This window comes from Rhineura floridana, chromosome 7 (assembly GCF_030035675.1).
Source record: "Rhineura floridana isolate rRhiFlo1 chromosome 7, rRhiFlo1.hap2, whole genome shotgun sequence".
In the NCBI taxonomy this organism is placed as follows: domain Eukaryota; kingdom Metazoa; phylum Chordata; class Lepidosauria; order Squamata; family Rhineuridae; genus Rhineura; species Rhineura floridana.
In genome coordinates, this window is record NC_084486.1 from 154927833 (window position 1) to 154942791 (window position 14959).

At 47.3% G+C, this 14959-nt stretch overlaps 1 protein-coding gene across 2 annotated transcripts in view; it reads right to left on the minus strand.

Moving 5' to 3' along the window:
• XXYLT1 (xyloside xylosyltransferase 1) overlaps nucleotides 1-14959 on the minus strand; it is a 35650-nt gene that overhangs the window by 15408 nt on the left and 5283 nt on the right. For both annotated transcript variants that reach the window (XM_061637679.1, XM_061637678.1), the window contains exon 3: nucleotides 7337-7469. In XM_061637679.1, the coding sequence (XP_061493663.1) occupies nucleotides 7337-7469 (133 nt within the window). The remainder of the gene's footprint in view (nucleotides 1-7336; nucleotides 7470-14959) is intronic.

Here is a 14959-nt window from a genome sequence, read left to right on the forward strand (position 1 = left end):
TAACTACTGGAGGAAAGTGATTTTATAATATGACTTAAGAGACAGGATTGTTATATATTATAGACTTATAACTGATTTGATCTTTGACAAATGGGAAGTCAATATTTTACTCTTTATTTTTTATTTTTGTTTTTTTTTTCTTTTTTTCTTTTTGTTTAACTATTTTTGATTTTGTTTTTTGTCTTTGAATGTTTTATGATTTTGTCTTGTATGTTTTATGAAAATCTGAATAAAAATTATTGAAAAAAAAAAAAAAAAAAAAAAAACAATAAAAGCTAAGAAATGCCAGTTTGGACTAAAGGAAGTAATCTATTTAGGACATAAGGTGGGGAGTGGGAAAATCACCCCCTTATGGAGCAAGGTGGAGGCAATACAAGCGTGGCCGATCCCCTTAACCAAAAAACAAGTAAGGGCATTTCTGGGTGTGGCTGGATTTTATAGGAACTTTGTGAGAAATTTTGGGGAAATAGCAACCCCCTTGCATGAATTAACAAAGAAGTGTTCTGAGCGTGTGGTATGGACGGATGAATGTCAGAAGGCTTTTGATCTACTGAAGCAAGCCTTGTGTCAAGGACCCATATTAATAGCACCAGACTATGAGAAACCATTCATCGTGGCTACAGATGCGTCGGACCTGGCGCTGGGAGTCGTCTTGCTGCAGGAGAGAGAAGGCACCAGACATCCAGTGGCGTACCTGAGTCGCAAGCTGACGCCGAGGGAGAAAAACTATTCGTCGGTCCAGAAGGAGTGCCTAGCGGTCGTGTGGGGACTGAACAAGTTGCGCCCATACGTGTGGGGACGAAGATTCACAGTGACTACGGATCATCAGGCCTTGTTATGGTTGCAGACTATGAAAAACCATAACACTATGCTGCAGAGGTGGTCCTGGGCCCTACAGGACTATCAAGTGGACTTCCAGTTCATCAAAGGCAAGGACAATGTACTGGCCGATGGACTTTCCAAGCAAGTGGCTGGGACTGCAGTGACGTGACCAGACAGAGGAACAAAGAAAGACATTTTCCCCATAGAGACTTTTGTTAACGCGACGTATAAATCCTGGAACAGGAATAATACTCTGCTGTTGTTTAAGGGGGGGGGGGAAATGTGATGTTCCTATATTAATGTATATATGGTAAGTGTTGTTGTTTTAGAAGATACATGGTAAGTGGAGTGAAAGGGGGAGTGAATGGGCAGTAGAATGCGAGATGATTGGCTGAGTGTTTAAAATGGCTGAAGGTATAAAAGGAAGAGTGAGAGTGGAATCTGGGGGGGAGAAGAGAAAGAGTGGATTGCTTGGTGGGGTTTAGAGAGTTGTTTGCCAGGAGGGAGGTGGAGTTCGGATTAGTATTGAGTAAAACCATATGCTTATGTGCCTTAAGAAGAAATCTTGTTAATCTTGTTAGCTTTGTTATCTTTAATAAATACTTAATTTGGTTTACCAAAGGCCTGATCCTTGGCTGGGGTTTCACAGACCAGAAGGGAGGGTAAGGTAATGACCAAGGCTGAAGGGGAACTGTAACAAATGGTGGCAGCGGTGAAGAGAATAACAATACCAGTATTCAGAGTCTCTGGGAATACTAGTATTGGGACGTTACTGGTGGTTGCCTAGCAGGGGGATCTGTTGAGATCTGTGCTAGAGCGGATAGGTAAACCGTAAGAGAGTGCGGTCCGGACTGGTGGAGTCCCTGGTGGTGCCTAGAGACAGGCAGTAACCACGAGCAGGTAGGAACCTGACAGGGAGAGCCAGGGAAGGACGCATCACAGTGCTCCCTTACTAATCATCACTCAATGGTATGTCCCTCACAGACGGATGCCTCCCCTGTGTCCAACTCTGCCGATTCTGCATTTATGCCCCTTGCGTGACCCCATTGCGTGACCCCTCCCTGCCCACCTCTTAGCCAGTCTGACTTCAGCCAGAAGCACCTAATGGACAAGGGGGGAATCAAGGCAAGATCAAGCCCAGGAACATTTTGGGCAGGAGCCCCAGTTTGGGCAGCAAACAGAATGGCCACGGATGGGGTGGCGGTAGGTAGCGAGTTCAAGGAAAGGCTCAGAGTCTATGCAGGAGGATGAGCAAAGCCCAAAACCTTGATCCAGGCAGGCCCGGGCGATGGGTGAAGCAAGTCTGTCAAGCATCTGAAACAGAATTGTTTTTAGAAGTTTGTGCATTTGCCGCCCTCAGCTCCTGGAAGACCGGGATGTAAGTTTCCTTAATAATAGAAGTGATAGTAGTAGCAGTAGCAGCCCCTGAGGGGCAGCTTGGACTAAGGACTATTTCTAGAGATGTAATATTTCTGGAAATTTTGAAGCCATGGAAAAAAATAGTCCCCTCCCCCATTTTTCCCCCAGAAAAGAAGATTTTTTTTGGAAATATTGAAAAAATGCAGTATTAGCACTTTTTACAGATTGAAAGTCACTTTGTTACTTCAGGAACATCAAATGTAATTACGTACAAGTTGGTTTGGCATAAAACTTTCACATTTGGTATTATTAACAGTATATTTTATTCAAACAATTATTACAAATTGAATTTACTTTTTAAAATTTTTACTTTTTTTTGTAATGGATCTACAAGATCCTGAACTGTAAGGAACCTCTTTCTTTTTGCCAGTTTATGAGGAGCAGGCAAAAAACAATTAAAAAACCCAGAACAAACCATCAATATTAGTAACAAAGAACATTATTTATGTCTCTGCTAGTCCTCCACAGTGTAAGGCATTCAGTCTCATAAAAAGAACTGAGAAAAAGGGAGAACAAGATTCATGAAACATTTTATTCATCATGCTAAAATAAAACATTCCATAATCCATTTTTTCAATGTTTCCAATTTTTTGGAAAAACAAAAACGGCTTCAGGAAAAAACGTGTCCCCCCCCCCCAATTTTTCTGTTTCCCCCCCAGGCCTTCACATCTCTAACTATTTCCTGAATGTCTTTTGTGTAGAAGAGGTGGGGAAAACATTTCAGCCCAAGGGCCACATTCCCTGGTTCCCGGGGTCCACATGGCAGTGGTGGAAGTGGGAGGAGCAACGGGTGCGACTCGTGCCTCTGCACAGTATTCTCCCTTCCCCCCAGGCAAAAGTCAGCGTTTTGGCAGAGACCTCCCTTCGTCCGGGCGAGCAACAGGCATTACTTTTCCTTCATGTTAAATTCTTTGTTTATGTTTGCTGCCCTCTACTCCTTTGGGAGGTGGGGCGGGATATGCATCAAATAAATAAATACAGCCACCATCTCCGTTCAAAGACGCATTCAGCCAGGCAAAAGCACTCCAGGAAGGTGAGAGGCCTGGAGAGAGTCTCTGGGCAGGGGAGGGCCGGCCTGCCGCCCCCCCCCCGGCTGTAGCACAGCACCACTTGCATCCAGGTGTGGGGGACGCTCAGTCTGTGCCTGCTTGTTGCACACAATCATGGGCACTCTGTGTGGGAAACTGTCCTGTTCTGAGCAGCAGGACCAGGAGGAGGAGAACAAGCGCCTGCCCCCGAGGCTGCAGGGCCCCCTGTGCCCCATCTGCACCTGCGAGAACAGCCCCTGGCACACAACTTCAGCAGGCGAGCACAGGATCCTTGGTGCCGTTCAGGGCAGCAAACAGCAAAGCCAAACACTGCTGGGAAAAGGCAACAGGTGCAGGGGGGCAGCAAACGGCAGGCTGTGTGTCCCCCCCCCTTGGAGATAGACACCAGCAGAGATCACTCCCCCTCCCCCCAGGGTGAACACCAGCGCCTGGTGAGCGCAAAAGACATCCCTTCCCTTCTGCCCCCCTCCCCACATGTCAAGGGCCCACAGCATCAAATCCTGGGAACGGGTAGGGGTGGATGCTTTGATGAAGAGCCCCCAGTGAGCACGGGGGGCAGGGCAGCTCAGCCACACCCAACGTTTACCACCTGGGGCATCATGACGACTTAAAACCAGCAGACGTCAGAACCATGAGGAGGAGGAGGCAGAAAACTAGCATCGCAATGGAGCATTTCTTTCAAAGAATTGTTTCTCAGCAAATGAACCCGGCCGGAGTTGGCCGACATCCAGCCTGACATGACAGGTCAAGGACTCGAGCAGGAGGCAAAAAACAGCCCCTAAAAATAGCCAGCCCCACTTGGAACAATGAGCCGTGTGTGTGTGAAGTGGAGGAGGTCTCTGGCCCACAAGCCTCTCTGCCTCACGGGCTGCAGGACGTGTTTGCTCCTAGTGGTCATAGGGAGAAGGCAGCTGAGCCGGCAGGAAAGCAGCCAGGAAAACAGCTCCCTGCGAGGGGCCAGACCGCTTGCCTCCCCGCTGGCTGCATCTTCCACAACCCAACAGCCAGCGCAGCCTCACTGCCCTCTGTGTCCTGGCCCACACACCCAATGCCAGCCTTGCCCACCAGGAATGCTCCACCTCCACTGCTGCAGCCCTGCCAAGGAGGCCCGCAGGAGGAGATGGCCAGAAGGCGACCCCCATGCTTGCAGGGCTCCAGGGGAGCGATTCTATCCCAGCCACTCAGAGGCCAAGGCACTGGATGGCCTCCGACCCACACACAGGCTCACGGGGCGGGGCGAGGGGGGGGGAAGAGCGGCCACCTCCACACCCACAAAGTTGCAGCTCAAGCTCGGTGGGGAACGGCAGAGCACGCTGTGATGTTCCTATATATTAGTGTATATATGGTAAGTGCTGGTTTTTTAGAGTATACATGGTAAGTAGTGAAAGAGGAGGGGGAGTGAATGGGCAATAGAATGCTTGATGATTGGCTGAATGTTTAAAATGGCTGACAGTATAAATGAAAGGATGACGGGTGAATGTGAGGTGGTGAATTGTGGAATAGGGGGGAGAAGAGAAAGAGTGGATTGCTTGGTGGGGTTTAGAGAGTTGTTTACCAGGAGGGAGGTGGAGTTCGGATTAGTATTGAGTAAAACCATATGCTTATGTGCCTTAAGAAGAAATCTTGTTAATCTTGTTAGCTTTGTTATCTGTAATAAATAATTTGGTTTACCAAAGGCCTGATCCTTGGCTGGGGTTTCACAGACCAGAAGGGAGGGTAAGGTAATGACCAAGGCTGAAGGGGAACTGTAACAAATGGTGGCAGCGGTGAAGAGAATAACAATACCAGTATTCAGAGTCTCTGGGAATACTAGTATTGGGACGTTACTGGTGGTTGCCTAGCAGGGGGATCTGTTGAGATCTGTGCTACAGCGGGGAGAGAAATCATGAGAGCGGTCCGGACTGGTGGAGTCCCTGGTGGTGCCTAGAGACAGGCAGTAACCACGAGCAGGTAGGAACCTGACAGGGAGAGCCAGGGAAGGACGCCTCACACACGCGCTCTCAGGTTCAATCCCTGGAAATGTGATTTGGAATCTATGCATCTGTTAACACAGCCTAAAACAGCATTTGCCTCTCCCCCCCATTAAATTGAATTCTATCGTTTTCAGCCCAATGCTCCAGCCTATCAAGGTCCCTTTGAATTTTGTTTCTGTCTTCCACTGTATTAGCTGTGCCCCCTAATTTTGTATCATCCACAGATTTGATAAGCATGCTTTGTACCTCCTCATTCAAGTAGTTAATAACCACGTTGAAGATCTTGGGTCACTGTCAAAAGCTTTGCTGAAGTCAAGATACATTATGTTCACAGCATTCCCACAGTCTACCAGAGAGGTTACCCGATCAAAAATTGAGGTAAGATGAGTTTGGCAGGGTTTGTTCTTGATGTTGGCTTCTAGTAATCACTGTCTTGTTTTTAAGGTGCTTACAGATTGACCGCTTTATAATCTGCTCTGGAATCTTCCCAGGGATCGATGTCAGACTAACTAGTCTGTAGTTCCCAGGTTTCTCCTTTCCCCCCTTTTTGAAGATAGGGACATTAGCCCTCCAGCACTTCACCCATCCTCCATGATTTCACAAAGATAATAGACAGTGGTTCCAAGACTTTTTCATCCAGTTCCTTCAATACTCTACGATGCAGTTTATCGGGTCCTGGAGATTTGAACTCATTCAAAGTGATTAGGTATTCCTTGATCACTTGTCTATGAATCTCAAGCTGCAATCCTGCCCCTTCAGCTTCACGTTTCCCAGGAGGGTCATAGACCCTCTTTTGGGAGAAGACTGAGCCAAAGTAGGAATTGAGCACTTCTGCCTTTTCTTTGTCATCTGTTATCATTTTGCCATCCCCACTGAGTAGCTGTGGCACCATTTCTTTTCTCTGTCTTTTACTATGGATGTACCTGAAGAATGTTCTTTGTTGCTTTTAGCATTCCTCGCTAACCTCAGCCCATTCTCAGGTTTAGCCTTCCTGACGCCATCTCTGTGATACCTGTCTAGCCTTCCTTCCACTTCCTGTATGTGTCCTTTTTCGTTTTCAGATCATGGAAGCCATATTGGCTTTTTCTGCTGTCTTCCACCTTTTTTCCTCGTTGGAATTATTTGTAATTCCAAAGGCAATTCTTTTAGAAACTCCCACCCATCATGGACTCCTTTTTCCCATTAGGGTCACTTGCCACAGAACCTTTCTTATCACTGTTCTGAGTTCATTATAATCAGCCTTCCTGAAGTCCAGGGTACACGTCAGCTTTTGCTTCTGGTAAAATCAAGAATTCAAGTATGGTGTGGTCACTTTCCCCCAGTTCCCGTCACTGCCACTTCATCCACTAAGTCATCTCTGTTGGTTAGAATCAAGTCCAGGATAGCTGATCCTCTAGTTGCTTCCTCCACTTTCTGTAAGAGAAAGTTATCCCCAACACAGGTCAGGAATTTCTTGGAGGGGCTGTATTTTGCAGAATTTGTCTCCCAACAGATACCGGGGTAATTGAAGCCCCCCATTACTACTACATCATGCCTCCTCGAAACATTGGCAATTTCCTTTTCAAAAGTTTCATCCTCGTCTTCTCCTTGTTTGGATGTTTGTTAGTAGACTCCAACCACCATGTCCCCCTTATTCCTTGCCCCATTATTTTACTCCAGGTACGCTTGGTGGGGCTACCAAGCTCATCCTGTATTTCTATGGAGGGATATATATTTTTAATGTATAGTGAGACTCCGCCTCCCTTTCTATTCCTTGTTTTTTATCCTTCAATTGCTGTATTCCAGTCATGGGAGTCATACCACCAAGTTTGTTATACCTATCAAGTCGTGTCTACCCTCCCTATATACTGGGATTGAAGCTGTTTTCATGTGTGAAATTGATGAATGAAACTGTAATGTATGTTTTATTGTGTACTCTGAAATTGCTTTGAGATGCTTCCCAGAATGCAATTCAGAAATGCAAAGCAATGTGTTTTCGCATGGCCTGCAGCTGGTGGGGGCTTAGAGAGAGAAATCCTCAGGGACCCACTTCTGAATTCTGCTGTGCTCCAAGTGCCCAGTGTTGGTACATACCGATAGACCGGCTGCATCTCATGGGCAATGCCAATAACAGCTCCTTCTGGGAAGTTGTCGAATTCTTCAAACAGTTCCCGGATGTTGGTCCTGTATTCCACATCTAGGTCCACCTGAATGATCCGTGAAATCTCTGGAGGGGAGAAGAGAGAAGTCAGCAACCTGAGGGGCCCCTTAAGCCTCCCCACTGCCATCCTCAGCAGGCACCAAACCAACCACCCAGATAAGCAAGGCGGGACGACCCCCCCCCCCTGTAGGGCTGGAACCGGATACCAGATTCTTGCTCCTCCAGTAGCATCTCCGCCGCAAAGGAAGCCTGCTTCAGTGGTCCTCCCATGTAGAAGCACCACTGCAGGCTCTCTTCTCCAAAGATAGCCAGCAGCAGGGGCCAGTGGACTCCTCAACCCACCACAGGCAAGAAGAGGAGCCTCATCGATTGTGCCAGACGGCCCCTCCTCTCCCAGGTGCCTCTGCAGCCCCCACTCCCACCCCCATTCTGGAGGGAGCAGGTAGGGCTGCCTTTCACCCCTGAGCTGACCCGGCTGGAGGAGGAGGAAGGGGGGCACCGCACGCCAACAGCTTCCAGCAAGGTAACCCCACGCCCAGCCTCCGCGAGGTCTTGCCATGCGGTGCCACATCGGGACCAGGAGACCTGCCTCTCCTGCACAGGGCTGTGGAGCTGCTGAAACAGATTCACAAAGTCTCAGCTCTCTTTTCTTGCTGCTGCCGCCTTGTCTTGGGCACCACCCTGCTTTTTTGAGACTGGCTTTACTGGACACACAGAAGGTCATTGCCAGCCTCGCCACCAGAGTCCTACAGCGGCAGGATCAGGCCAAAGGGGCCCCCTCTACCACAGTGGCCAAGCAGATCATGCCCCAAAGGGAAGCCCACAAGCAGGACCTGGACTACCAACCCCCCCAGCAACAGCATTCTATCTGGCCCCACAGTGCCCTGGGGCAATGCCACACGAAAACAGGAACTCCACTCCCACCCAGGGGAGTGTGTGTGTGTGGGGTAACTAGGACCCTAGAGCACACACGACACCACACTTGGGGCAGGTGGACGTGGCTTGGGGGGATGGCCTCGGAGGCCAAACTAGAGGCCTACCGACTCTCGGGGGTGCAGAGCTGCTGCTCATACAGAAACAAGATTCCGGGTTAGGAAAGCGACAAAGGAGCCAATCAGAGAAACAAACCATCATCCCGTTTGGACATAATGTTATTTAGGGGTCAAGGTTTGTTTCTTCCCTCTGCTAGCAGAAGCGTGCAAAGCGGGCGTGATCAACACATTCTCAGTGAATTGGGGGGGGGACATGTGGCCCGCCAGATGTCAGCGGGACTCCAACTCCCAGCATCCTCAGTGGCCGTGAGCAGTCTGGGATGGCGACAAGGACGAGAGAGTTGGAGGGCTTATTCCTCGCAGTCTGAACACGCTTTGATTTGGATTCCTGCACTGAGCAGGGGGTTGGACTTGATGGCCTTATAGGCCCCTTCCAACTCTACTACTCTATGACCCTACAACAGCAGAAGGCACAGAGAGGAGCACGACCCCTCTCCCCCCAGAGAGGCATTCAGTTCTCAGTTAGCGGCTCAAGTCCTGCAAAGCATGTGCATGGGGCGTGTGCATGCGTCTCTGGGTTAAGCACAGTGCATGTCCCCCTCCATGCTGCACCAAGAAGACAAGGGAGGGAGGGAGCAAACCTTTGTGGTATATTCTGGGGCAGCAGAGTTACCACAGATGCCTGTGGAAGACCGGGGGGGGGGGGGAGACGGGAGATGCCTCCCTTGCCACTTAAATCCCCGCAATCCCCTTCCTGTCTTCCGGCGCCAGCAGCTGCTGGCCTGAAGGCTTCTGTTGCCAGTGACAAGGGAGGCTCCTGGGAGGCTTAATCTCCTTCTACCAAATACAGGAGCACAAGTCATGTTTACAAGCGGCTTTCCAGACTGTCTGAACTGCTCAATGGCCTCTTTGGATCCTGGAGCCGGCAGCGGAAGTAGCGCCAGCAGGCAGCGGCTCCATTTCTAACGAAAGGCACCAGGGACCCACCAGGCATGTGGGAATTGTAGGAGGCAGCAAGCAGTTCAGAGCAGGCAGGATGCAGCACAGGGGTCGCAAGGATCCCACCACAGCCGCGCCACACGCTTGTGTGAGCCCCAGAGAATCAGACCTGGGAGAGAGCACCTCCGCTGCAGCAGTACCTGAAAGGCTGCCCAGCCTGGCTCTATCTGGTCCCAGGCTGCGGTCTGAAGGCACACGAGGCCACCACCTTGGTTAAGCTAAGCAGGCCTGAGGCTGGTCAATGTCTGGATGGGAGACTGCCTGGGAACCATATGCATCTGCCTTGGGATTCTTGAAGAAAGACAGGCAGGGCAGAAATGTTAGAAAATGCATCAGTCAATGTCACCTTGGTGCAACAGATTTTGCACAGGAACACCAGTCAACATGGCAGCTGCTCCTTCCAAACACCCAAAGGAATTCTAACTTCCGCAGGGCCGCCAGATGCCAGGCTAGGCCCCCAGGATGCTTTGGCAAAACAAGGCAAACTTCATTTTATTTGCTTATAAAAATACTTGCACACAGCTATTTAAATAAAAAAATTAAAGAGGTTTACAACAAGTTTTTTAAAAAATAAGTACAGTAAAAACCACTTAAAATAAAGTAAAAACAAAGGTCAACCATTGCAAAAAGACATCTCCTTAACTGACTTCATAAACCTGGAGGAAGAGAAAGATTTTCAGCAGGCATTTAATTTTTAAATTGAAGAAGCCTGCTGAATCTCTTCTGGCAGAGCATTCCAGAGAGCTGGGCTCATGACACTGAAGGCTCATTTTTGTGTCGGTGTTTAATGAGCTTCGCCAACGTGGGGGACGACCAACGCCGCTCCTGCAAATGATCTCAGTGATTGAGCTGGGATATGAGGGTTCAGGTTGTCCCTAAGGTACAGTGCCTTGCAGAAGTACTCAGACCCCTGACCAGTGCTCTCATATTACTAAACTACAAATGGTACATTGTAGTTTCGTTCTGTATGGTATTTCATTTTGAAACACTGAAACTCAAAATCAATTATTGTAAGATGACATTGGTTTTAATTTTGGGAAATGTTTGCAAGAAACATAAAAAATGGAAACATGTTGCTTGCTTAAGTATTCAACTCCTGTGCTGTGGAAGCTCCCAGATTACACAGAGGAAATTGCCCTGTTGAGGACAGAGTTACCTTACCATTGGCCTCCACCTGTGAACCATTAAAGTTGCTGTCACATTGTCAGGATAAACCCCCCACTGCTGAAGGCTCATTGGTCAGGCTGTGGATCTGAAGGAAAATGAAGACTAAAGAGCATTCTACAAAAGTGAGAGATAATGTAATGCAAATGCATAGATCAGGAAAAGGGTACAAAATAATATCCAAGTGTTTGGATATCCCAGTGAGCACAGTTGGATCAATAATCAGGAAGTGGAAGCTGCATCACACCACCCAGGCATTGCCAAGAAAAGACCTTCCCTCAAAGTCAGTGCTTGAACAAGGAGGAGACTTGTGAAATAAGCCACAGACAGGCCACAATCACTTTAAAGGAGCTACAGAGTTCAGTGGCTGGGAGTGGAGTAATGGTGCACCAGTCAACCCTATCAAGAGCTCTGCATAACACTGGCCTGTACGGGAGGGTGGCAAGAAACAAGCTGTGACCCAAAACGTATCATGTCAAAGCACGTCTGGAGTTTGCCAGAAAGCATGAGAGTACCCAGGCTGCGATGTGGGAAAAGGTTTTGTGGTCAGATGAGACCAAGATAGAGCTTTCTGGCCAAAGCTCAAAGCGCTGTGTGTGGCGCAAACCTAACACTGCCCATGCCTCAAGACACGACATCTCTACAGTGAAGTGTGGTGGCAGCATCATGCTGTAGGGATGCTTCTCGTCAGCAGGGACTGGGCATCTCGTTAAAATCGAAGGAAGAATGGATGGAGCAAAATATAGGGAAATATTCCAAGAGAACCTGCTTCAGTCCACTAAAAAACTGAAGCTTGGGAGGAAATTCACTTTTCAGCAGAACAATGATCCCAAGCACAAGGCTAAAGCAACATTGGAGTGGCTCAAGAACAAAAAGGTGAATGTCCTACAGTGGCCCAGTCAAAGTCCTGATCTCAATTCCACTGAGAATCTGTGGCGCTCTTTGAAAATTGCAACATCCACAAGCGACGTCCAAATGACCTGAAGAGAATCTGCCAAGAAGAATGGGCCAGAATCCCTCTGACACTGTGTGCAAAGCTGGTACTTACCTCCCCCAAAAGACTTCAAGCTGTTATTGCAGCGAAAGGTGGCTCTACCAAATATTAACGTATGGGGCTTGAATACTTATGCAAACAACATGTTTCAGTTTTTTATGTTTCTTACAAACATTTTCCAACATAAAACCAATGGCTAGTAGCCATTGATAGCCCTGTCCTCCATGAATTTGTCTAATCTTTTAAAGCCATCCAAGCTGGTGGCCGTTACTGCATCTTGTGGGAGCAAATTCCATAGTTTAACTATGCGCTGAGTAAAGAAGTACTTCCTTTTGTCTGTCCTGAATCTTCCAACATTCAGCTTCTTTGAATGTCCACGAGTTCTAGTATTATGAGAGAGGGAGAAGAACTTTTCTCTATCCACTTTCTCAATGCCATGCATAATTTTATACACCTCTATCATGTCTCCTCTGACCCGCCTTTTCTCTAAACTAAAAAGCCCCAAATGCTGCAACCTTTCCTCGTAAGGGAGTCGCTCCATCCCCTTGATCATTCTGGTTGCCCTCTTCTGAACTTTTTCCAACTCTATAATATCCTTTTTGAGATGAGGCGACCAGAACTGTACACAGTATTCCAAATGCGGCCGCACCATAGATTTATACAACGGCATTATGATATTGGCTGTTTTATTTTCAATAACTTTCCTAATTATCCCTAGCATGGAATTTGCCTTTTTCACAGCTGCCGCACACTGGGTCGACATTTTCATCGTGCTGTCCACTACAACCCCGAGGTCTCTCTCCTGGTCGGTCACCGCCAGTTCAGACCCCATGAGCACATATGTGAAATTCAGATTTTTTGCTCCAATATGCATAATTTTACACTTGTTTATATTGAATTGCATTTGCCATTTTTCCGCTCATTCGCTCAGTTTGGTGAGGTCTTTTTGGAGTTCTTCGCAATCCCTTTTTGTTTTAACAACCCTGAACAATTTAGTGTCGTCAGCAAAGTTGGCCACTTCAATGCTCACTCCTAATTCTAGGTCATTAATGAACAAGTTGAAAAGTACAGGTCTCAATACTGATCCTTGAGGGACTCCACTTTCTACAGCCCTCCATTGGGAGAACTGTCCATTTATTCCTACTCTCTGCTTCTTAACCAATTCCTTATCCACAAGAGGACCTCTCCTCTTATTCCATGACTGCTAAGCTTCCTCAGAAGTCTTTGGTGAGGTACCTTGTCAAACGCTTTTTGAAAGTCTAAGTACACTATGTCCACTGGATCACCTCTATCTATATGCTTGTTGACACTCTCAAAGAATTCTAATAGGTTACTGAGACAGGACTTTCCCTTGCAGAAGCCATGCTGGCTCTGCTTCAGTAAAGCTTGTTCTTCTATGTGCTTAGTTAATCTAGCTTTAATAATACTTTCTACCAGTTTTCCAGGGACAGAAATGAAGCTAACTGGCCTGTAATTTCCGGGATCCCCTCTGGATCTCTTTTTGAAGATTGGCGTTACGTTTGCCACTTTCCAGTCCTCAGGCACGGAGGAGGACCTGAGGGACAAGTTACATATTTTAGTTAGCAGATCAGCAATTTCACATTTGAGTTCTTTGAGAACTCTCGGGTGGATGTCATCCGGGCCTGGTGATTTGTCAGTTTTTATATTGTCCATTAAGCCTAGAACTTCCTCTCTCGTTACCACTATTTGTCTCAGTTCCTCAGAATCCCTTCCTGCAAATGTTAGTTCAGGTTCAGGGATCTGTCCTATATCTTCCACTGTGAAGACAGATGCAAAGAATTCATTTAGCTTCTCTGTAATCTCCTTATCATTCTTTAGTACACCTTTGACTCCCTTATCATCCAAGGGTCCAATCACCTCCCTAGATGGTCTCCTGGTTTGAATGTATTTGATGGCCTACAAGGCCCCTTCCAACTCTATGATACTATGATTCTATAGAATTTTTTGTTGTTGGTTTTTATGTTCTTAGCAATGTGCTCCTCAAATTCTTTTTTAGCATCCCTTATTGTCTTCTTGCATTTCTTTTGCCAGAGTTTGTGTTCTTTTTTATTTTCTTCATTCGGACAAGACTTCCATTTTCTGAAGGAAGACTTTTTGCCTCTAAGAGCTTCCTTGACTTTGCTCGTTAACCATGCTGGCATCTTCTTGGCCCTGGCGGTACCTTTTCTGATCTGCGGTATGCACTCCAGTTGAGCTTCTGATATAGTGTTTTTAAACAACTTCCAAGCATTTTCGAGTGATGTGACCCTCTGGACTTTGTTTTTCAGCTTTCTTTTTACCAATCCCCTCATTTTTGTGAAGTTTCCTCTTTTGAAGTCAAATGTGACCATGTTGGATTTTCTTGGCAATTGGCCATTCACATGTATGTTTAATTTAATAGCACTATGGTCACTGCTCCCAATCGGTTCGACAACACTTACATCTCGCACCAGGTCCTGGTCCCCACTGAGGACTAAGTCCAGGGTTGCTGTCCCTCTGGTCGGTTCCATGACCAACTGGTCTAGGGAATAGTCATTTAGAATATCTAGAAATTTTGCTTCTTTGTCATGACTAGAACACATATGTGGCCAGTCTATGTCCGGGCAGTTGAAGTCACCCATTACTACCACATTTCCTAGTTTGGATGCTTCTTCAATTTCATATCTCATCTCCAGGTCTCCCTGAGCATTTTGATCAGGGGGACGATAGATCGTTCCCAGTATTAAATCCCTCCTGAGGCATGGTATCACCACCCACAACGATTCTGTGGAGGAGTCCGCCTCTTTTGGGGTTTCGAGCTTGCTGGATTCAATGCCTTCTTTCACGTATAGAGCGACTGCGCCACCAATACGTCCTTCCCTGTCCTTCCGATGTAGTTTATATCCAGGGATAACCGTATCCCACTGGTTTTCTCCATTCCACCAGGTCTCGGTTATGCTCACTATATCAATGCTCTCCTCTAAGACCAAGCACTCCAGTTCTCCCATCTTGGTTCGGAGGCTCCTAGCATTAGCGTACAGGCACTTGTAAGCAGTGTCTCTCTTCAAGTGTCTTTGGCACTTGTGGTTTGGCCTGTGGTAATTTTGCCCTTCTGAATTGATATCCTGTGCCCCTGCTCTCACAATGCCTACTTCTAGGCCTACCCCTTTTAAAATTTCATCATTTCTTTGGTCTTTATCCCAGGGGGGAGGTTTATTCCGAACCGGACCTTCCTCAGCTCCTGTCAGGTTTCCCCCCTCAGTCAGTTTAAAAGCTGCTCTGCTACCTTTTTAATTTTAAGTGCCAGTAGTCTGGTTCCATTCTGATTCAAGTGGAGCCCATCCCTTTTGTACAGGCCTGGCTTGTCCCAATATGTCAGTAATATGAGAGCATTGATTACTTTTGCAAGGCGCTGTACTCTGGACCTA